This window comes from Stegodyphus dumicola, chromosome 2, assembly GCF_044657685.1.
Source record: "Stegodyphus dumicola isolate Sdum_Otavi_A_Nest chromosome 2, ASM4465768v1".
NCBI classification, from domain to species: domain Eukaryota; kingdom Metazoa; phylum Arthropoda; class Arachnida; order Araneae; family Eresidae; genus Stegodyphus; species Stegodyphus dumicola.
In genome coordinates, this window is record NC_140769.1 from 110,752,129 (window position 1) to 110,775,542 (window position 23,414).

The 23,414-nt window shown below is 31.4% G+C and overlaps 1 protein-coding gene across 1 annotated transcript in view; it reads left to right on the forward strand.

Moving 5' to 3' along the window:
- Positions 1–23,414, forward strand: part of LOC118183105 (uncharacterized) — a 109,365-nt gene that overhangs the window by 85,151 nt on the left and 800 nt on the right. Inside the window, exons 11-14 of the mRNA XM_085811028.1 lie at positions 2,328–2,540; positions 7,849–8,075; positions 8,529–8,606; positions 16,334–16,445. Of these exons, the coding sequence (XP_085667154.1) occupies positions 2,328–2,540; positions 7,849–8,075; positions 8,529–8,606; positions 16,334–16,445 (630 nt within the window). The remainder of the gene's footprint in view (positions 1–2,327; positions 2,541–7,848; positions 8,076–8,528; positions 8,607–16,333; positions 16,446–23,414) is intronic.

The following is a 23,414-nucleotide window of genomic DNA, read 5'->3' on the forward strand; positions in this document are numbered from 1 at the left end:
TTGCTTTCTATGTTTCTGAAACTTTATTGTACTTGAAAGCTCTTCATCTTTGGACCTCTCAAAAATAAAGCAGTTAAATCCCTATAGATCTTTCACCTCATTTAAAAAATTGTTGCTTATCCCATCTGTTGTGAACTGTGCATGATAATACAGGGTTCGTACGGTCCTTAAGAGTCCTTAACCCCTTCGAGCCGGGTAGTGAAAACGCGCGCTTATCTCGGAGGCCGGCAGTGTCTTACGCGAGCGTCTCTCCAGGGCCGGGAGCTATTTTGGTACTAAGCCTAAATCCATGAAATTTCCGAAGTATCAACGCATAATGCTCTATAGAGTATTTAAACGGCTTATGCTTTATAGATATTTATATATATATACTTTAATTACCTTATTTCTTGTTTAAATGCATATTTTACACATTTTATTTTAATTACTCACCATTTTATGACTTTTAACATTATACATCTGAAAACTAAATATATTACTTAAAATTCTCTTTTCGTATGAAAAATTTGGAAACAGGGATCTACACACAGTCCTACGTTACATTCCTTGCACTCATAATAACTCATTTGCCGTTTTGGAGGATTTTTCCGGGAATGTGAACAAACGAAGCATCGTCGTCTCATTTTCTTATCAGTCTCTTCTGAACAAAGTTTTGGAAAATGTCTTTCAGTTAATCTTTCAGAATCAATATCTGAAATATTTTGCATCATTTCTGCTATTTCATGCTCTGTTAAACATTTTCGATGCTTCGACATTGCAACGGTAAAAACAGAAAGAATTCACATCTAACAAGGTCTAATTATTTTCTAAAAACTGAACTGCAAACCGAAATACTCAACGCTTTAGCGCATATAAAACTTCTACTTACAATAAACAACTACCGCGTGCGAATAAAAGTGCGATTTAAAGAGACGTAATAAATCACGCCATTCGGAAACATTTAGTTCCCCGTTTGTTTATATAATCAAAAACATGTGTATGTGAGTCATGCTTCTCTCATTTCGAGTAAAAGGTCTAATGTACATGTACCTGAAACCCTATGGACATACAGTGCCATCTTGTGGCAGAAATTATAGTTTGAAAAACGTTCCAGGACACTGGCACAAATACATGACAGTCGGTAGTCGGTAATACTTTGCTTGTTTGTGTACCACTTATTTTTTTCTTGGGTACCACTAGTTGAGAACCTCTCCTCTAGACTGCCAAAATGAGGCATAAAAAAATCAACATAAAGCTAACTATTAGTAAAACGTAAATGTCACATATCTTCTTTCAAATATGTCAAACCCGTTATAAATGTAAAATATTTAATGCTATTTGGTAAACTGCATGAAGTTTTATTTTATTTTCAAAGTTATTAATAATTATGTTCATTAATTCATGTTTAGTAATAATGCATACTACTTATCTATTTTATTTTTAAGATGATATTACAAAAGTGAAATTCAGGCATAGAATAATATTTTTAATTAAATTTAATCAGTTTCCATTTGTTCATAGGTCCTTAATTTTTTTCATTAATGGTCCTTAAAAGTCCTTAATTTCCATGTGCAGAAATGTGTACAAACCCTGTAATATGCTATACCAGAAATTCATAAAAATGTTATTCCATTCTGATCCATTGTACTGAATATGGGTACTCTCTCTTATCCATTAGGCTAAATACCTATATTTAGTTTCTAGATTTTCGGCTTTGTTAGTTAATAGTACTTATACCATAAAACATTCAATAGAGTTTATGAATAAAAAAAAAAAAAATCTTTTAGAAATTTCATTGTGGTTTCTTCTGATGCAAAATCGTTATTCACCAATGTTCCAGTGGAAGATGTGCTTGAATGTCTAGAGACTTGAAAAAATTCATTTTTCATTTATCAAATTGATTAGTTCATTTCTCTTACTCAGCTTTGTCTGAAACAGATAAATTTTGTTTTTAAAAGTAAATATTATCACCACATCAAGAGATTAGCCATGTGAAGCCCTCTCAGTCTTATTCTTGCCGATATCTGTATGTTATCATGAATCCAAATGATTTGAAATATTAAACTTCCCTATGTGTGGTTCTGATATATTGACAATGCATTTGCTCTGTTTGAAGGTAATAAAAAAGATTTCTGAAGTTGAGACAAATGCTTGATTGATTGCGATTTGTATAAAAAATTTTATATATAGACCTATCAACTATTTATTGCATTGTGTGGCTTATTGTAAATACTGATTTCATAATTGTAATAACGTATAGTAAAAGAATCTATGCAGGGTTTGTGTTGTACAAATTTGTATTAAAACATTTTGTATTATTTTATCATTTTATTGAAATATTTATATAGGAGGATAAGGAATTAAACAAGCAAAAGAAAACAGCTACCAAAAAGTTGAAAATTTTATCTATGGTTATGTCACAATTGAAGAAGCAAGATCTGAAGATGGCATTCTTAGAACAAGGTGTCTTGCATGTGATTGCAGAGTGGTTGGCACCATTGCCAGATCGTAGTTTACCTCATCTTAATATACGAGAAGGCATGCTAAAACAGCTCAGTGATGTAAGTTGAATTCTTTGTTTGATGTATTTGCCTAGTAAAATTTGATTTCCACAGAAAAGTCTTCTCAAAACTTTTGGACTGCTGTGTTTGATATATTGAATTATATTTTACTTCTAAGCATTTGTCATCTGCTTAATTTCATAAATATTGGTATTGTGCGGAATATAATATCTTTAACTGATCTTTCTGTATCTTCTAACTTTTATGAATTTTTCATAATTTCTATGAGAACTATTCTTATTTTACAGTGCAAAATTAACTTTTTTTTTTCAAATAGTAAATTTTTCTATAAAGTATAACATTTACAAATTTATCTCTATTAAATATATAAATAAAAAAGTTTGAAAGCTAGGCAGTTAATTCCATCAATGTCCGCTAGAAAAGCTCACTCTGAATCGCTCATATTTGCATGTAACTGAATGGTTTTCTGTGATGTGCAAGCATTTGTCATCTGCTAAATTTCATAAATATTGGTATTGTGCAGAATATAATATCTTTAACTCATCTATCTGTATCATCTAACTTTTATGAATTTTTCGTAATTTTTATGAAAACTATTCTTATTTTACAGTGCAAATTAAATTTTTTTTTTTTTTTTTTTTTTTCTTTTTTTTTTCAAATAGTAAATTTTTCTATAAAGTTATAACATTTACAAATTTATATCTATTAAATATATAAATAAAAAAGTTTGCAAGCTAGGCAATTAATTCCATCAGTATCTGCTAGGAAAGCTTCTCACTCTGAATTGTTCATATTTGCATGTAACTGAATGGTTTTCTATGATGTGCAACTAGATCCAACATTCCAAACAAGCAAGAAGAATATGCACTCCTTAACAGTTTGTGGAAAGGTCGACTGTGAAAACTCCTGATTTTATGTTTGCTTATAAATGTGATTTCATCTTGCAAGCATGAAATATATAATTTTGTTTTAACTTGATTGTTTTCTTAGAGGCCATTAGGGGGACCGTGGACTTTGAAAAAGCTAAAAATCGACCAAAATATTGAAATTTTTTTTTTTTACTCTCGTTGTATTACATATACTTAACTGCATCGTATGTAAAAAACCGAATTCAAATATTCTAATTTTTAACGAAGTTACAAGCATTTAAAATGTGTAAACAACATAAACTTTGCCCTTTAAATTTTGGCGAAAATGTAAACAAATATGTTTCAACAGTTATTTGCTGATATTTATATACTTATATATTTAATTCTTTATAAACCTGGCAATATAACGTTTTAACTGTAACTGCCATTTCATTGTTTACAGTTTAAAAGTGCTTTTCCTCGCTATTTTCTTTAGTTCTTTTGCTAAAAGTGTTTTGCTGTGTTTTATACAACTACATTTTGCAGGACTGTTTATAACTGAGTTTCTTGGACTGGAAGAACTGCAGATTAATTTATAACCTCTTGCGTAAGAGTATATATATATATATATATATTTATATTTATTTATTGTACATTATGCATGCCACAAGTCGTCGTTACCGTAAGCCTAAAGGGCGACCATTGAAGAAAAAACTTGCAGCTGTCAGCAAAATTGAAAAACGATGGGCAGCTCATTCGGAAAATGACGTGACATTGAACAGTGAAGAGGTTTCTTCCAAAAATAAACAAACAATTTTTTCTTAAAGTTCTATAGTTGAAGCGAGTACTTCAATAAGTGCCAGTGTAAAGAAACTGAATGAAAGTTTATTACGAATGTCTGACTGTGGTGATAACCGAAATGATGATTCATATATTTTGATAAATCGTAAAATGTGGAATCCATTGCTATGTAATATAAAGTGTGACGAGTGCTCAACCAACTCTTTTCGAAAGGAATATATGGATATTCTACAAAACTTGAATTAGTTTGTAAAAACTGTGATAAAATATTTAGTACATCATTTTCAAGTGAGCGGGTAAAATGGTCAAATACTTTTGATGTGAATACGAAACTTGTCGAAGCATTTTTGAAAATAGGCAAAGGCCACGCCGCCTTAGAAGTGTTTTCCATGATTATGGGAATTCATGCTATGGACAAAAAGACATTTGCTAAATGTTTACACAGTTTGTCTGAAGAAAAGGGGAAACTAAAAGGTGATTTCCTTCAGTTTTCTCGAAATATTGTTCGAAATAAGCATAAAAAATTAATTAATACAAATAATGATGAGTGTATAGATATCACAGTGTCGTATGATGGCACATGGCAAAAACGTGGGCATACATCACTGTATGGAATAGGTATCGTCGTAGATGTCTTGACTGGGTTAGTTATCGACTACGAAATTCTGTCAAAATATTGTCCTGAATGTGTATGCGCGAAAAGAAATATGGATGCTGACAGTGCGGAATTTCATATATGGTTTGAAAGCCACAAACCAGAGTGTTCCAAAAATTTTTCTGGTTCGTCTAATGCTATGGAAATGAAAGCCGCAGAAATTTTATGGAAACGGTCCATCAGTACATGTAATATGCGATATGTTGGGATACTTTCTGATGGGGATGCGAAAACATATCAACATTTATTAACTCTGAATCTTTATGGTAATGACGTAAAAATTAGTAAAGAAGAATGTATCAATCATGTGGCAAAACGTTTAGGGGCAGGATTGCGCAATAAAGTTAAAGAGCTGCGCTCCAGAGGTATATGTATCGGTGGACAAAAAGAAGGTAATCTGAAGGAAACTACAATTTTAAAGTTAACAAACTATTACAGAAAGGCCATAAAAGATAACATACCGGATATAGACAAAATGAAATCTGCAATTTATGCAAGCTTACTACACTGTTCATCTACTGATGTCTCACCAAAACATTCGAAATGTCCTACCGGTACGTTGTCATGGTGTTTTTATCAACATGCAGTAGCAAATGAAGAGCAGCCGAAAGCACGTAAAGCCATGAAAACTAAAGTATCTGAAAGTGTTCTTTCTCAAATATTGCCAATTTATCAAAGGCTAGCTAGCACAGAATTGCTGTCCAGATGCATTTCTGGTAAAACACAAAATGCTAATGAAAGTATCCCTAGTTTAATTTGGAACAATTGCCCTAAAGAAGTGTTTATTTCTAAAAAAAGGCTAGAAATGTCAGTATTATCAACAATTAATGAATTTAACTTTGGTTGTGTAAATGCCATAAGCGTAGAACAGGAAGAAGTGAACTCGTTTTCCCTACTCATTGCAAAAAAGCGCGATCAGCGTCGCTTGAACCAAAGTAAAAAGAGAAGTTTACCTGCATGGAAAAAACACAGAAATAGTAAAAAATATTGTAAGTCACTAAACGATAATGCAATTGTAGCAAATGAAGGTAAAACATATGGTGCGGGTGATTTTTAAAAATTTCATTGGGTATACGGCATAAATTGTTTTTACTTGTATAACTTCGAATCACCTAGCAATTTGTCATATGTTTATTTTTGTCATATTTAATATTATGAAATTAAAAATAGTTAAATCTTACAAAAATGTTATCGAATGTTTACAAATTTATATAATATATATTATTATATATATAACCTATATATATAATATATATATATATATAAGTTAATTTGCTGTTTCTCATGACCATGTATTAAAGGTAAGTTTGAAGGAAAACTTTAAATTCATTTTTCTCAAAACAAATTTTTTCGCAATTTGTGTGTTTTGAAAATGCTCCATGCGTCTCATTTTTAGTTAAAAATGGATGATATTTGGAAGAAACTATATTGTTATATGTTACAGTAGATCTGTGTATGCATTTTTAGATATGAGGTTATTAAGAAGTTTAAACTTGTGAAAACCTTTAACAAAAGGTGAAATTTTTTCGAAAATTGGGTTTAAGTTCACAAAAATAGCCTTTAAAAATTTCTTATCCATCATATTCAATAACGGATACACAAATACTTTTACCAAGCCTTTATAAGTAACATAAAGCAAACATTAGGAAAAAATATTAAAAATTGGAGCGCATGGAGCATTTTAAATTTTTAATTAAAATAATTAATTAATTGCTTTAAAAATTTTTAATTTAAAATAAATTGAAATTTTGAGCATATATTTTGTTTACTGATGCTATAAGATGTACATGTATAAAATTTCTTGTTGAAAAAATGAAAACTTAAAAAAATGATTTTTAAAGTCCACCGTCCCCTTAAATGTTATGCAAGATGTTGTTTCCCTTTGGTTATATGGAAATAATTTTAATCCATTCTCAGACCTCATCCAAAACTGTAAAACATCACAAAATTACAGAGAATATTAATACCACCATTATTGGAGATGCTAAGAATTAATTTATTTATGAGCAATTAAAATTATTTACATACTCTGTGTATTTACAATCTCGGTATTATTTAGCTTGGTTAATCAATCTTTTAAGTGTTTGGATGTGACAGATTCAGCTGATCATCACATTTTTGCACATCTGCCTGTGATCTTATGGGAAGTGCAGGTTTTAAGAAATTGTCTGAATGAAAATGGTCTCCCTGTACTTCCGAATGGTTCTGAAATAGTGTATGTCACTTTCATTGAACGGATCAGACACTCTCTTTCCTTAAGTATTAAGATGCTGCTGTTTGATTATGATCAGACCCTCTTCTAATTCTTCTTCTTTTCTCACTTCTAATTAAATAAATTGTTGCTTTGAAAAATGTGAAGTTACCAATCCTTCAGAAGGTCCTTTACAATTGCATTTGGCATTGACTTGGTATTCTCTTCCATCTCACTTAAAGAAACTCACCTCCTGTGCTTTCTCATGTTCTGATTAAAAAAGTGTTTGCTGTTCTCTTCATTAATAATATAATATTTAGAAATATTATATGTTCATTGTCTTTGTTATATTCAGACCATTTTTTTGTGTGATTAAAAGAAAACAAAGCAAGTTTAGCTTTTTTATTTAATGTGTGGTGAAATTAATGTGTAGCTTATAATGCAAAACTGAATTTGTTATGTAAGGTATTTTTTGACCCAGGCATTTGCTCATTAAATAAAGCATTCTTGTACATAGTTCAAACGTAAATATTCAACTGGTTTTAATATAATTGTATCATAGAATACTTTATATGGTCATATGAGAAATAAAGCCATTTTCTTTTTATAATGATTCATAATGTAATCACTGTTGAGTATGTCTTGTCTCTAGACTTAATGCTGCAGTATCATCCTTTGCTTCAAGCTTTGTATTGCACTATAGAAGGTTATAGAAGTTTTTATGTATCTATTTTTAATTAATGAACCTAATTAACTCTAATAATAATGCTTCTTATTTTAAACTTAAGGGCAGTTTATTAATTTTTCCATTGTAATGTAGTAATAGCAGAAATATTATTTATTTTTGTATAGTTACCTTCATTTGACCAGAGCCTTTTAAAGTCAAGTGGAATCGGTAAAGCACTGATGTACCTATACAAACATCCAAAAGAAACCAAAGAGAACAGAGAAAGGGCAGGGAGACTTATAACTGAATGGGCACGTCCTATTTTTAATGTAACTACAGATTACTCAGTATTATCAAAAGAGGAAAGAGAACAAAGAGATCATGACCATATTCCAAAGAAGCGTAAATTAAAGTTAGTATTTGGAATTCTATTAGTGATTGAACTGTGCTTGCAGTTAAAATTGATTTTCAGTTATTTAGAAATATGCATTTAAGTATATATGTATTTATTCTTTTTCCAAATGTTTCTGCTATTATAGTTTGGTATAATAACTGTTATTTATCAGGTCAACAAATCAAATTTTATTTAAAATTATTTACACTTGAAAAAAGATATAGCTCAAGTATATGTTAATGCAGCTGTTTTCAATCCCCCCCCCCAAAGTATAAAATATGAAGTTTTAACAACCTGTTGTCTATAAATTTGTGTCATTTTTTAACTGATATATTTTATTATTTGTTTTAGTTTCAGCACATGTTTTTATATGTTTCATTAAATACATTTTTGAAAAACTCAGCTTTAGAAAGAAATACACATAGGTTTTGAAACAATATTCGGAGACTTAAATACTTTTATTTAAATTAGAGATCGGGACGCTCCACAAGAAGATGAAGCAGCACAAGAAAAGAAAGATATAGAGAAAGAGTTAACAGGAGAGCAAAAGTAAGTGCAAAATTTTGTATTGATAGTTATTCCATCAAAAGGAATTTAATAGAAATTCTTTTATTGTTTTATATCATTTGAATGACTGAAAATGCCCTATGATATAGTGTACCATCATAAAATTTAAAATTAAGCAGAAGACCAAACTTAGATTGATATTTTAGCTCCTCAAAAAGAGAGATTTATGTGTTATTGCTCTCAAAATCTGGAAAATTTTATTCAAAATCCACATCAATGGAAGACTTTTTTTTTTTTTTTTTTTTTTTTTTTTCATGATTTCAAACCTTCTAAAATAGCTTTAAATGTGGCATTACTTTCATCATTCAGTTTAAAAAAGAAAAATTAGTAATATTTTATGCGTTTATTATGACTGTGTTTGGTGTAGCATTCAGGATGTTGTTTTAGGCATCTTTATTCAAGGAATTTGAATCATTGATTACCTTTTAAAAACTTTAATTTTGAAGTTAAAAAATACAAAATGATTAGGAGTTTATGAATTATAGTGAGTTATTTTTAAGGTAACAGCTCACATTTCCAGATGGTTTTAATTTCTTCTGTAGAGGTAGTCTTCTTAGCTCAAAGCTGATTTTATTTATGTTATGAGAAATACTTGTCAGTTTTCCATGAGCAGGTTCATTTTAAATGCAAAAAGTACTGAGTTTTGTATGATTTCCTTTAGTTGCATGACTATATCAGGATAATAATCTTGTTATATGTATTTCAACACATCCTCTGTTGCTGTCTGTACAGCAGCAACAGGGCAATTTGTAAGATCACATAATTTGCAAGCAGATGTAGCATATCTAGGCATAGGTGACATAAAGTCATTTTCTTAAGTGCAATAGGCCTACCAGCGGCCAAGCGGTAAAGTCGCATAACACTGGTGGTTCAGTATCAGCTAAGAATCCAGCGAATGGGCTGACTGCGTGGGTGTTTTTGTATTTCCTCCCATGTGTACCATGTATATGAGTCAGTTTCCCTTAGAAAGTCCTGCATAAAGATATCCCTCCCCTTAGGCAAATAGTCCTCGAGGCTTTGCCTTAATCACACAAACCAAACCACTACTAAGTGTAGCATCATGGAAAAAAAATCTGTGTCACAAAATGCAGTGATATAAGAAGCTAGTTAGGAGTATCAGGTCATTTGGTTTACTGAAGACTGAACAAATGGTAAGGCAAATGTCATTAATAAAACAATGTAATTAATAAAACTAGTGATAAAGCTTTTAATCGTTTCTGTATTCATTGCCAAATTTTGAGACAAGTTGATACAATACCTCTTCCAAGATACCAATTTGTTTTTGTTTCTTAAAACATTAAAAAAAGTCACTTCAGATGAAAATTAAAGCTGAAGCAAAAACTGCTGATGAGTCTGTTTCCTAATACAATATAATGTTTAATTTATTCACACATTTAATGTGTATAACTTTAGTAAAAGTACAGCAAAAAATTATGGAATCAAAACTATAATATAAATTATCTATATTCAAATTCATTATTTATAATTAAAAATTAACATCTAATTTTAAGAAAGGAAATTTGTTCTCAAAATCAGATGTGTAAACTGCTAAATTGTAATTTGAAAATATCTTAAATATTATATAGCATTTTAACAAAATGCTACTTCTGTACATGTCAAAGGTATACAAGACTGGAGAGAAAGAGCATCAGTTCTCAGTTTTAGTTCAGTGGTGAGTTGGTTGTATTGAGAGATCTCTGTGTGAGCTTCACTTCGTAAATGCACTTTGTATTTCATTATGTTTAACATTCTTAGCAGTTTGAAGTGGTAACTACTGATTGTACTCTTTTATACTGAGAAGAGCTGCATGAGAACTTTTATGAAAAGTTCAAGAACTGTTAAGTGTTTTTTTTTGGGGGGGAATAAATTTTATCAAGCTATCGTCTTGGTATCAGGAGTGGAGTTGAATGCTGGTGACAAGAATGATGGAGGAGCAACTAAGACAGCTGGTGATGGCCTTTGCTGCATTAAAAGAAAAGATGGAAAGGGCCATCAACTCCATTAAACAAGAAATGAAAACAGTTCAAGGGAAGATGGAAGTAGATCGAGAAGAGATGAAAGTGGACCAAGAAGAGATGAAAGCAAGCCAAGAATAGGTGAAAGGGGCATCAGGTTAGTTCAAGAAAAGATTGAAATAGGTCAAGAGGAAATGAAAAAAAGAAATTACTCCCATGATAGAATTTGTTTGTTTATTTATAAATTTAAAATTAAGTTATGGAATGCATGCAGAATTGACACCTTGAAAATAAAGTTGGAGAAATTCAAAAAAGAGCTGCAAAACAACAAATCGGAAAAAATGTTTCTGCTGTAGAATAACAAGTTGACAGTAGAGATTTTGCTGCTCTTGCCAAGGAAGTTGTTAGCTTAAAGAAATCCATAATCACAGCAAGAAACAATTTTGACAGCTTTATATTTTTACCTATGTTATCCTGGCCCTCTGTAAAGTTATCCATGTATGATGGAAAGACCTCCTGAGAAATGTGCAAAACTCGCTTCTCTATAGGGGCTGATGCAAATGGATGCTTCTGGGAAAGCAGATGCAGTGGATATCCTTTAAACTTTGTTCGAAAACCAGAGGCTGGACTTCAAAGCTCTATTCAGTCCATCGGAGCTGCACTTTGGCAAGAAGTGTGTAAAAGATTAGAACAGACTCCCCAGCAAGGTGGGAAAAAAATTAGGGGCCCATCTCACAGAGTGGAGGTTGCCAGATATTGAGAAGCCCCATTTTAAAGTATTTCAGATTTCTGCATTGAGTGGGAGCAGTAATCTACTCTTCATGAGATACCTAAATGGAGTTCCTTGCAATTTGACCACTGATACAGGAGCCAATTTTACCATTGTCCGAAAAGATTTGGCTCAGCAACTGGAAGGTAAACTCATTTTGATGCTGCGATATGTTTTGCTCCAGACTGTGTTTGATGATAAAATCAAAATCAGTGCAAGGATAAACGTTGCCATCACATTTGGAAATGGCCCCTGTCATCATACGGCATATGTGACAGATATTACAGACCCTTGCATACGTGGATTAGACTTCCTGAGGAAATACAAATTTTTCTTCGATTTTAAAAATGACGAACTGCATCCTGCTTCTGAGGACGTAACCCTTTTTGAAATTAAAGATGAAGGAATTAAATCCATCCACCAAATAATAGCTGGAGATGAATAAGAACAGAATTTTTACTACCTGGATCCACAGTTGAAAAGAGAGATTTCCGTTGCGGCATAATGGAATATCATAGGACCTAAGCAGCCCAAAAGGAGTACTAATGGCTTTGACATTTGTTGACCTGTCGAGGACCATCATCTTGGTGAAAGTTGCAGATGTAAGTGATACAGTAAAAGTCATTAGGAAAGTTGAAGTGTTTGCAGCACGTAGTCCAGTAAGCTGCATTAAAAGAACCAGTAGTCTTTCAGTCTCTATGTCTTCTGAGAACCTAACAGTGGAATTATTGCAGAATATGTAGCTAAGCAATGAAGAAAGGAGTGCTGCAGAGTGTGTCATTCAAGAATTTGAAGATGTTTTCTCCTGCACATTTTCGAATGTTGATTGAACCAGTTTGGCACAGCATAGAATTGATATGGGAGATCTTCCACCAGCCAAGCAAAATCCAAGTTGTCTGCCAATTGTTAAACAGAACGAGGTAGGAAAATTTCTAAAGAACAAGCAGGAAAGCAAAACATTATTGAGCCTTCAGGAAATCTTTAGGCTTCTTCCATCGTACTGGTCAGAAAGAAGAATTGCTATATTTTGTGTTGACTAATCACCAGGGTTGAACAACATCATGAAGAAAGATAGCTGTGCTTTTCCTAGAATTGACAACATTCCGAACATTCCATTGGGAAGCAAGTGGTTTTTGATGCTTGGTGTGGACTCTTGATGTGACACTTGATGTGGCTAGAGTGGATAGTTGCAGGTAGAGATACACCCTGATGACCAAGAAAAGATGGCATTTATTATCAGACAAGTTCATGCTTGTAGCTGATGCATTATGTAATGAGGGTGATGCATTTAGTAATGTGCTGCCACATTTGAATGCCTCATGGAGACCGTGCTGAGAAGTTTTGCCTACGAAGCCTGTCTGATATACCTGGATGATGTCATGGTCAGGGAAAAACTTTTCAAGAACATTTATAAAATATTAGGAATGTGCTTCAAAATTTGAAGGAAACTAATATACATGTTATTATGAATTTTGTATTTAGTTAGATATTTTTAGTAGAATTCTTATTGAAATTGTTTTATTTCCCTTGCAATGCAGCGTGTGACAAATTTTAAGAGAAAGCTACGCCGGAAAAGTAAAAATACAAGAGCATGTACATTTAACATTAAATAAAAGTTTATCTCTGTAATTGATATTTAATTTGAATTAATGTAATTGACTGCTATGTTAGCTGTAACCATAATTCTACTCTTTTTGCTTTCCATAAATTGCTAGAATTCTCTCCCATGGCTGATTTAAAGAGCTGTTAAAAGCCAGAGAGAGTTTCATCTCAGTTGTTTACTTAGCTGCTGTAATTTTTTTATTGATCGAATTAGCTTTCTCTGCACTGTGAATTGCATTATATTTAACTAGTAGTTTAAAGTATAGCTACTGATTACATATCGTGACACTGTACGAATATCTCTGAGGAAAAGTCCCAGCTTTGTTATATTTCTTGTGATAAGAATAAATTTTATTAACCTTTTATCGGTCTTGTGCATTCAGTGTATTACGAACCGGTACACACGCAACAATACAGTTAATTTATGATAAATGTAAATTATTCAGGCAGAAAGTTTCTTCCTTCAACATGTCATCTCTGCCGAAGATGTGTTTGAATGGATTTAGAAAAAATGTTGGCAGTTAAAGATTGGAGACACATCAAAAGTTTTTATGAGCTGAGAAGTTTTGTGAAAACGTCTGTGAAGGATTTTTCTTCCATTGTAAGACCCCTTTGCAATCTTAACAGCAAACAAATGTTCTTGTGGGCAAAAGAACATGATGCATTTAACAAGATGAAGGAGGCTTTAACATCTGCGACAATCCTGACATATCTCTAGCTTGACAAACTAATTTTTGACATGGATGGAAGCATTGAGAGTAACTGTCCTGTTTGGTGCCAAGAAATAACAGTAAAAAAATGTCTTATACTGGAGCAAGTGTCTATCTAAACCAGACAGAACTTACTGTGTCACCAGAAAAGAGTTGCTCGCCGTAGTTAAAGCAATAGAACATTTTCACTATTATCTCTATGGTAGAAAATTTCTGTTCCACATGGGTCATGCGTTGTTTAGCCTGCTCTTAAGTTTCAAGAACCCTAAAGTCTAAATTTGCCAGATGAATACAGAGACTCCAGGATTCCAGGAAGAAGACTCCAGGATTGGACCATGACGTTACTATCCGCCATTGGAAAGCGTCACCACATGCAAATGCTGATACTTTATCTAGAAGACGATGCCCGGAAAGTTGATGGTATAGTTCCAGGGTCAAAGAAAAATACAAGCTGTTAATCCTTTTGTATTTCAAGTTACAAATTTAAAATCATCTGATGCAGACCCATGGAATTATAAAGAATTCAGGAAAGACCAATTTGAAGACGGCAACTTATAATAATCCATAATTTACGTAATGGAGTCTTCAAATAGGAAACATACCTAGCAGGACACTTTGACTTATTACAGTCCCATGATGAAACAATATTGGACTCTCTGGGAATCACTTCATATTTAAAATGGAGTCCTATACCGTAAGTTTGAATCATATGATGGAATGGCTTTTTCATGGCAGCTGGTAATTCTAAGATCCTGGATATCTTTAAAGAACTATGTAGCAGTTTGGCAGGAAGCCTCTTCAAAATAATGAAGACTTTGCCTAGAATTCGAGAGTGCTTCTGTTGGAGTAAAGCAAGGACTGACATGCAAAAGTGGTGGCAGTCTTAACAATGCCTGTGTGAGTCAGAAATAACCAAAGAAACATAGCTGAGTGAAGCTGCAATGTTACAGTGTAGGAGTGCTTTTGAATGCATTCCTTTTGATACCCTAGGACCTCTGCCACAATCTGCTAATGAAAACAAATACATCCTTGTTGTCACTGATTACTTTACAAAATGAACTGAAGTGTATGTACCTATGATTAAGAGGTTGTTACAGTAACAGAGGTAACGATTAAGCATTGTATTTCCAGGATTGGAATGCCTCTTCATTTACATTCTGATCAAGGAAGAAATTTTATCTTAATGGCAATTAAATAACTCGGTAAATTACTCGTCATTAAAAAACCACAAACGAACACAAACAAAACAACATGAAATGGAAGATGGTCCTCACCCCTTTGAAGAGGTATTAGCATAAAAGCCAAGAGGCTGAATAAAATTTGGAATCCATTAAATTTTGAATAAAATTAGATCGAATTAAAGTCTAAATGCTAGTACCTCTGTCTGGAGAGATTTCTTGACCTCACCTAACTCTTATCTAAGTGACTATAAAAACATTACATTAAATTTAAGCAAATACAAATGTGTAAAACAAACAATATAACAAAAAATGCAAAGTACACAGGTAATAGAAATACAATCGTAAATAGCAAGTTAAAAAATTTGAAAAGATAAAAGACTTTATACATTTTTCAAAAACTGAATAAACATAGATTTCAAATAGTTAGTATGAAACATACAATTGTGCTTTGTTATTATAAACGTAATTCGTAAAGTTAATCCGTCAACATCCTTTATCATTTTTTTAAAAGAGTTGGAAAATGTCCTTGTTAAGGAAGCACTTTCAAATAGGTGAAAGTTCTTGACATTCTATCAAAACATAAAAAGCATCTGCTATTCAAAGTACACATATGCATTTAACATTCATCAATTTAGACATATTCAAGTAGGACGGAAAGGCTTCGTGTCTGGTGAAAATTTGTGTCAGAAAGAAGTCTTACTGTCTTGACTTTAGGGAGTAATGTGTGAGTGTAATGACTAATTTCAATAACATCCCATTGTCTAGTAAAGCTTCTTGTTTTCAACAAAACCCATCACACTAGTAAAGCTTCTTGTTTTCAACTCTTAAAGCTTCTTGTTTTAAACTCTTTTTGACATAACTGATGGTTTATCTTGATGTTCAGTGGAAAGCAATGGGTAATAACCTGCTTTTTAGCTTTTTATCAGTTAATTCATGTCCTTGAAAACCATACTTAGAAGAGTTGCACAAGTACTTTTAAGAAAAGTTCTAGAACTTTCTTTTGGGGAAAAAAAATTATATCAATTTATCACCAGTTCTGTGTGCATTCAGTCCATTAGAAACAGATATGCACAAATATAAGTTTAAGGGATTAAAGTGACTTTGGCAAGTTACTAATATCAAAAAGTTGATTAAGATATTTTGTTGTATTTTATGCTTCTAACTAATAAAGTTTCTTATCACCTAATTAGAGGTTTAATTACATTGAAGGCAATTTTTGTGTGGAAACAATAAAATAAAAAATATCTGATTTAGATTTATAAAAATCCAATTTTAAATTGAAAAAGTTAAATGTTTTGATTAAAATAAACAGCGGTTTTTTACACCTTTCTCCAAACCCTCATGTGTTTTAAGGATCCTTTTTATTAATATTTCTTATGTTGTTGTTGTATGCTTTATTTTTTCTTATTATTTATGAGCTGTGATTTTGAAATTTTAAATACTTATAATTTTGCAGAAGTTAGGGTACTAACTTTGTTCTGAATTTTGTTAGATCTGTTCGGCCGGGGGATAAAGGATGGATAGCTCGAGCCCGTGTTCCTATGCCTTCAACTAAGGACTATGTTAATAGACCTAAATGGAACATTGATGTTGAATTCTCCAAAGTAATTTTCCAGTTAATTTCAAAAGTTTCAATTAATTTTTGATTATTGTGTTAGTTTTTCTGATGCTCCAGAGAAGATTTTCATTTATTCTCACTAAAATATTCGGTTATGTGTACTTAAAGATTTTTGAACTTTATAGATGTGTAGACATAATAATACTGTACACATAATATTGTTTTATTTTTAATCATTTTTATATATGTATATCATGTTGAGACTGTTTATTTTGTATTGAGATATGAAATTCAAACTCGCATTGTTACTTTCATTCAAATCTTTCAAGTCCTAATCTTAAAAACCATTACGATTTTAATTTAAAATTTTGGAATTTTCAGTAACAGTTTTTGTCTAGAGAAGAACAAAATTGTAGTTTCACTTGACCTGTATCTCCAGTGTTACCTCATAATGATCTTCGAGTACCAGAGAGAATTTAACATTCTGTGTTCAATATTTATTTTTGTTAAAATAATCCTCTTTCTATACTAAATGTGTAGTGAGAGCTACTTATGTGAATAATTTGATTATGTGAGTAATCTTTTAGTCCCCTATGTGAGTAACTTGATTGAAAAAGATTCATAAAAAATGTAAACAATTTTAATTATTATGTATATTGTTTTCATCTATGAATTTACATTGGGAAAATACCGTATTTATGCGAGTCTAATGCGCCATCGAATCTAATGCGCATCCCCATTTTAAAACTTTAAATAATAAAAAAATTGTTTGTCGGCGAATGTAATGCGCATCAATGATATGAGGAATTTATTGAATCTTATTTTATACAACAGTGGATTTGTATATAAACTATCAATTAATGGTATGATAATTTTATTTAAATTTATATACCATATTTTATACAACAATGGATTTATACTTAAAGTAGTAGAACATAGAATTAACCTATTAGTGGGCAATTGTTATGTGAAACAATCACTGTTAATTAGCACTACCGTATATACGGTACCTATCGTAAAATATGAACATGAAATAAATCGTAACATTTCTATCTAGCTAACAGTTTCTACAATTAGTGATTAATAGTAAACGTCTTTATTCACTGTTTTCATCACTGGAATCCTCACAGCTCTTTTCGTCAGACGCAGATTCATTTCTTCTTTCCTCATCATCATCATCGTCATCCTCGGCGTTCTAGAGCTCGTCATCTTCACTGCCATTCAATGAATTTGAAATGCAGCATTTCTTGAAAGATTCCACAATCTTTGGTGCTTCGATGCTTTTCCAGGCAACAGAAATTCAGTGCAACAATGTGCGGTGCAGCACGCTTAATTTTTCCTCTCGGGGTCAATTCGCGGTCATCGGCGAACTTTGCACTCGAATCTAATGCGCACCCCAATTTTGAATACTACATTTGGCCAAAAACGATGCGCATTAGATTCGCGTAAATACGGTAAGTTTCAAGTTTATAAAAAAAATTAATTATGTGCATCATTTACCAGATTTAGTTTGTATCTTTTTAATACAGATATACTTTTAAATATGACAGTATTCGTACAGTCCTTGAAAGTCTTAATTTCAGCCAAAATCAACAAAAGGTCCTTAATTTTAACCATCTGAAATTTCTGTCTGTTTTTTATGACTGTCATTTTGAGTGGAAATTAGCATTTTTGAAGAAATAACTTTTGGCAATTCACTGACAAATATGTATTTGATGTGTTATTGTGTGAACTTTTTCCTACTTCTAATATAATGGTGCAATAGTCAAGGTTCTCGAAAAGAAGTGAAATATAAGCATTTTGAATTTATTTCTTTTTGCTAATGAAAAGCTCATAAAGAACTCTCTTTTGGAGGTGTTAATCCTTTATTAAATGGCTCTAATTTTGATGACTTATCAATATTAAAAATTTTTAATTCAGAGATTTGTGAAATTTTTGAATATTTTTTTAAGCAGTATAACATTGATAAATTTCATTAAAATATTGATAATATATTAACATTATACTTAAGAAATAACATTAAAATTTTTAAAAAATTTATTTTTCTCTTGTATATTACAAAGTGACATTACTTTCTATTTTGGTGACTTATTATTTGGTGACTTAACCATTAGAATGTTTTGGGTCTGAAAAATAAACAAAATAGTAAATTATAAGTAACACATGGTTTCTGTAACAATTCTTTTAAAAAGCAAAACAGCTATTGTAATTATTTTGAAATGTCTTCTTTTATATTTTTTCATGGTGAGAGTTTTCTCCCATGTAAATATCTCAAAATATTGAGAATTTTCAAGATGTATGTCACTTTTCTGTATAAAAATACATTTTAAAAATACATTTTACGCTTTTCTTCTTTGAATTTTCTTTTGAAAAACATTGGCATTTTGCTGTTGTAGAGCTGGTAGGGATAATTTTTCTTTTAGATTTTAGACATTGCATCTCAGAAGGTTTAGAAGGATTAAGACAAGATTTATAGACCTATGATTCCAAAAAAATGTGACAAAATGAAAAATGTCTTCATGGTATAGCACATAATGGATATATGTTATTAGAAGTTGGTTTGCGATGAATTCTTGGAAAAAACAATGAAAACAAAATTATTTAAATTTTCTGCTACTGATCCTAGAAGTCTATCTCTTAACATGTTTATCTTCCCTTTATTTTCTCTTCTCTTCACCAGACAGAAGCATGAAAAATATAAAAAATGTTTTTAATCTTGTCACATTAACAGGCATTTGCAGAAAGGAATTTTTCTAGTAATAAAGAAATTGAAAACTGGTAATTTAAGATTCATTTTATATGTCTCAATGCATCATACAGTGGGCTAGTGGTAGGCATTTTCCCACCTGATGTAATTTCTGTGGGTCCTAAATTTTGCTTTGTTGTATGCCTCCCTAAAACTTTTGCTGCCTCTAAATTGTAGCTTCTTACTTGACTAAATTCTAAAAATTCTGCTACACCAGCTGTTGTACTAGACCTGACCATATATCATTTCATATTTATTCTCAATTTTCATATTACTAAAGAAATAAAATTAGCAGTTTCTTCTATACATTCTAATACATGAAGTTTTTAAGAATAACAGAAATCCTTAGTTAAATTTTTAAAAAAATCTAAAATGGAGAGGAAACTTGATGGAAGAACTGAATACATGAAGGCAAAGAAAATTATTATTCAAAGTTATATTGTTGAGACATTAATAAGAGATAAAGCAAAAACTAGTGGAAACATTGGTTTACTTACTGAAACAAGTTTTTTTTTTTTTTTTTTTTTTTTTTTTTTTGAAAATAGATGATTAAAAAGAAGGAAATTAATATGAATTAGCCAAATTGTCTGGGAAGTTTTCAAATTAAAAAGATGGAAATATTTTTTTGTGTTGTTACTAGAAAACATAAATGTTTTGTATTTGTCATGTATAGTTATCTTAGGATCATTTAAATCAATGTCATAAATTATATGTGTTTTAAACTGTAAAATGTTTGTAGATTGTGATTATATTAGTACTTTTTTAACAAATATTTAAATAAATAAATAAAATTTAAAATGGGCCACACCACCTAAAAATACTGCAGACCTACTTTTTTTTATCCAAAATGAGTTACTAGCTGTCCTAAATTACGCGAGAATTTCCATATTCCTGCAAAATCATCAAGCTATTCATTTCCTATTTTTATAAAATCCAGGAGCTTATATAAATTTGGAATGTTCTTACTCATGTTTAACCTGATGTAAAATATTACAATCTTTATGACAGATTTTATTCTTTTACAGACATAATAATAATAAAAAAAATTCCAGTGGTGGTAACACTGTTTAGAAGTTGAGTCTCTGATGATTGAAAAAAGGAGAAATTTTAAACAGGTCAGCATTCCCCCCCTCCCAAATCTTCATTTGGGGGGGGGGTTGTGTTGCTAGCTGTATCAGCATCCAAAGCTGACCTAGAGTGCACTTTTTTTCCCTTTCTTTTTGGATGAATAAAAAGTACTATGGTTACTTAAACCATTGTAATGTAGATTTTTAAAAAGCTCTTATAAATCAATGTTTTAAAGACACAGCCATAGTATTTGTGGAATATATAAAGAATAATCCCAAACTTCAGGCTGCTGTCAAATTTAAATAAAGATAGCTTTTATTAAGAAATTATGTGCCAGCCTAATCAGTATGATGGTTATTGGTGTTGACCTGCAGTTATTAGAAATACTGGCTTAAAATATAAAATGTTTTCTCCTAAAACTTATAGGGACTAGGCTAAATAGTGCTCATGTTGACATGCTTCATTATTGAACTAAAATCAGAATGGTTTTTGTATAAAAATCACAAAATTTATCCTACAATTATCTTTCTGGATCAGCTAATCCACAGCTTCAGTTACTTTTCAAATAACTAATGATATTGAAATTCTACCAACTGATTATATTGAATTGATATGTGATTATTAAGGAATTTATTATAGCATGGGGAAAAAAGAAAACAGTCATGGAGTAGTAAAATTTTGAGAATATTTCGTGGTTTGAGAGTTACACCTTGAAAAGTTTCCCATAAGCTTAAAAAGATAGGAGCTGCCCTTAAATCTGTTCTGTGTGATCTTCTGCACCAATATTAAAACAGAGCTGTGCAAAAGTTCAGCTGTCATCTATGATCTGTTGAAGGCTTGGCTGACGATAGGCACTTTTCCTGTTGGTCGTAATTAATTCACATACTTGATTTGAATAGGTATATCAGAATTAGAAAGATAAACTACAAAAACATAAGAACTTCTGTAACCATTCTGTGGTTATTTATTAGTTATTAAATTTATTTGATGCTGTGGAATGATTTTGAGTTTTTTTTTTTTTTTTTTTTTTTTTTTTTTTTTTTTTTTTTATTCATTCATAATAATTGCCAACATTATATCAAAGTGTGTCTTATTTTAACTAAAAATAAAATTTGGCAATACTAGTTGAAGTCTTTTATTTGATTTTATATGGTGTAGAGGGGGTCTACTTCCTTTCTTCACAGGTTTTTAACTGTCATGACCGAGATACTCGAAAATGTCAACCCGAGTACAGTCAAAAGTCGTTAATCCGGACTCGTCGGGACTTCGGCGATTCCGGATTATAGATCATCAGTTTAAATCTTGTAAGATGGCATGCAGGAATTCTAAAATTAAAAATATGAAACCGTAATTTATGAAATAAAGAACAATTATGATCTAAAGGGTATCAAAATTTACAAAAAAATAAAAAAAAAAAAAATGTTTAATATTTATTTGTTTACTTTATTAAACATTTCTTTCAATGTAAGTTGTTTAAGTTGCTTCATTTTATGTGATAATACTTTCTCTTTATTTCTATAAACAGACATACTTTCTTTGTTCAGTTACAAAGTTCCGCTGTTCAAGTCCCGTAATTGCTGTGCCGAGAATACCGACTAACTTGTCAATCGAAATTTTTTCGTTTTCACTAACCTCTCTGTCACCTTCTTCATGTCTTTATCCATTTTTTGCAGCAATTCCACTTTTTGTTTGATGGACATCGAAACATACTTTTGTTGTAGATCCTTTGGGAGCTCCAGCATCGGAAATTCTATTTGACATAATCGAAAGTTCAAGTTTACTTTTATCAAATTGCTCGTACAGTCTGCGAAAAATAATAAGCCGCATCCAACTCAAAGATTAAGGAACAACGCAATCATCAACATTAACTGAAATAGATAATTAGATAATTTTAGCTTATTCCGTCCGTTATACATTAAACGCGCACGCGAAAACATATTCTGCACTTGCGCACACGCATATGCACAGTCGTAAAGGTCTTACGTGCACGTGTAAACGGCTATGTGCATGTGCTTAGCGGCGCATGCGCAGAAAGTTTTTAGCTTTCATTCCAGATTCTAGATCATTCCGGATTATGGGTGTCCGAATTAATGACGTTTGACTGTATTACTTGGGGTAATTTTTTTTGAGTGCATCGTATTGTTATACCCGAATATATATCGGGAGACGTTTATTTCGGCTTCATCTCCTTGTCAAACCCGACTGTATTTCAGGAAAAGTTAATGTGCGCTCAGTTCAATAGATGACAGCACTTTACTGAAGATTTCAAAGGTTATAAGTTCTTTGGTTCAAAGTGCATGGGATCTTTTTGTTGTAAAATGGCATCCAGTTCTTTGAAACGTTATATAGATGATTTAGATTCTTCAACCGAAGATGAAGGATGTGTGTTTGATGAGCAGTATTCATTATGCTTCCATGGTCAGCCTCAAAAATAATAAAAAAAAAAAAAAAAAAAAAAATGGAGATACTCAAGCCAAAGATTGTTTCTAATTACAGTCTAACTATGGGTGGTGCAGATCGCTGTGATTAGGAAATATCCTTTCATCCAACAATCTGAAAACGTCAGAAAAATATTATAAAAAGATATTTTTACATTTACTAGACAAGGTACTCTGAAACTCATATTTACTCTATAAAAATGTAGTTGGGAAACGTATTACATTTTTAGAATTTCGAATCCAAGTCATAGAAGAGCTTTTACATAAATATGATGATGCAGCTTCTGGACAAAAGAATGTTGGCAGACCACCTACAATAGATAACCCTGCCCGTCTTACTGAACGACATTCTATATCCCATATTCCTGCTACTCCTGCAAAACGTGAGCCTACAAGACAGTGCAAAGTGTGTTGTTTGAAAAAGGATAAAAATGGGGAAAAGATAAGGAAGGAATCACGATTCTGGTGTAGTGATTGTGGAGTTGGTTTGTGCTTGGAAAAGTGTTTCCAGTTGTACCACACAAGACTTAATTACTGAACTACTAATAGGTATTCACTTATATTTATTTATTTTTTTAGAAAATAATTAATTTTTTTCATTTTTAGAAAATAATGCTCCACTAGAAGCGAACTTTACAACTGCCATGTTGAGTGGCAGCCGCCTCAAGCAAATATGCAGTGGCTACAAAACTTCATGTACTTCAAAATATCAATTTTTAACTACATAAGTATATTTTATTTTGTACTAAACATTTGATTTTTG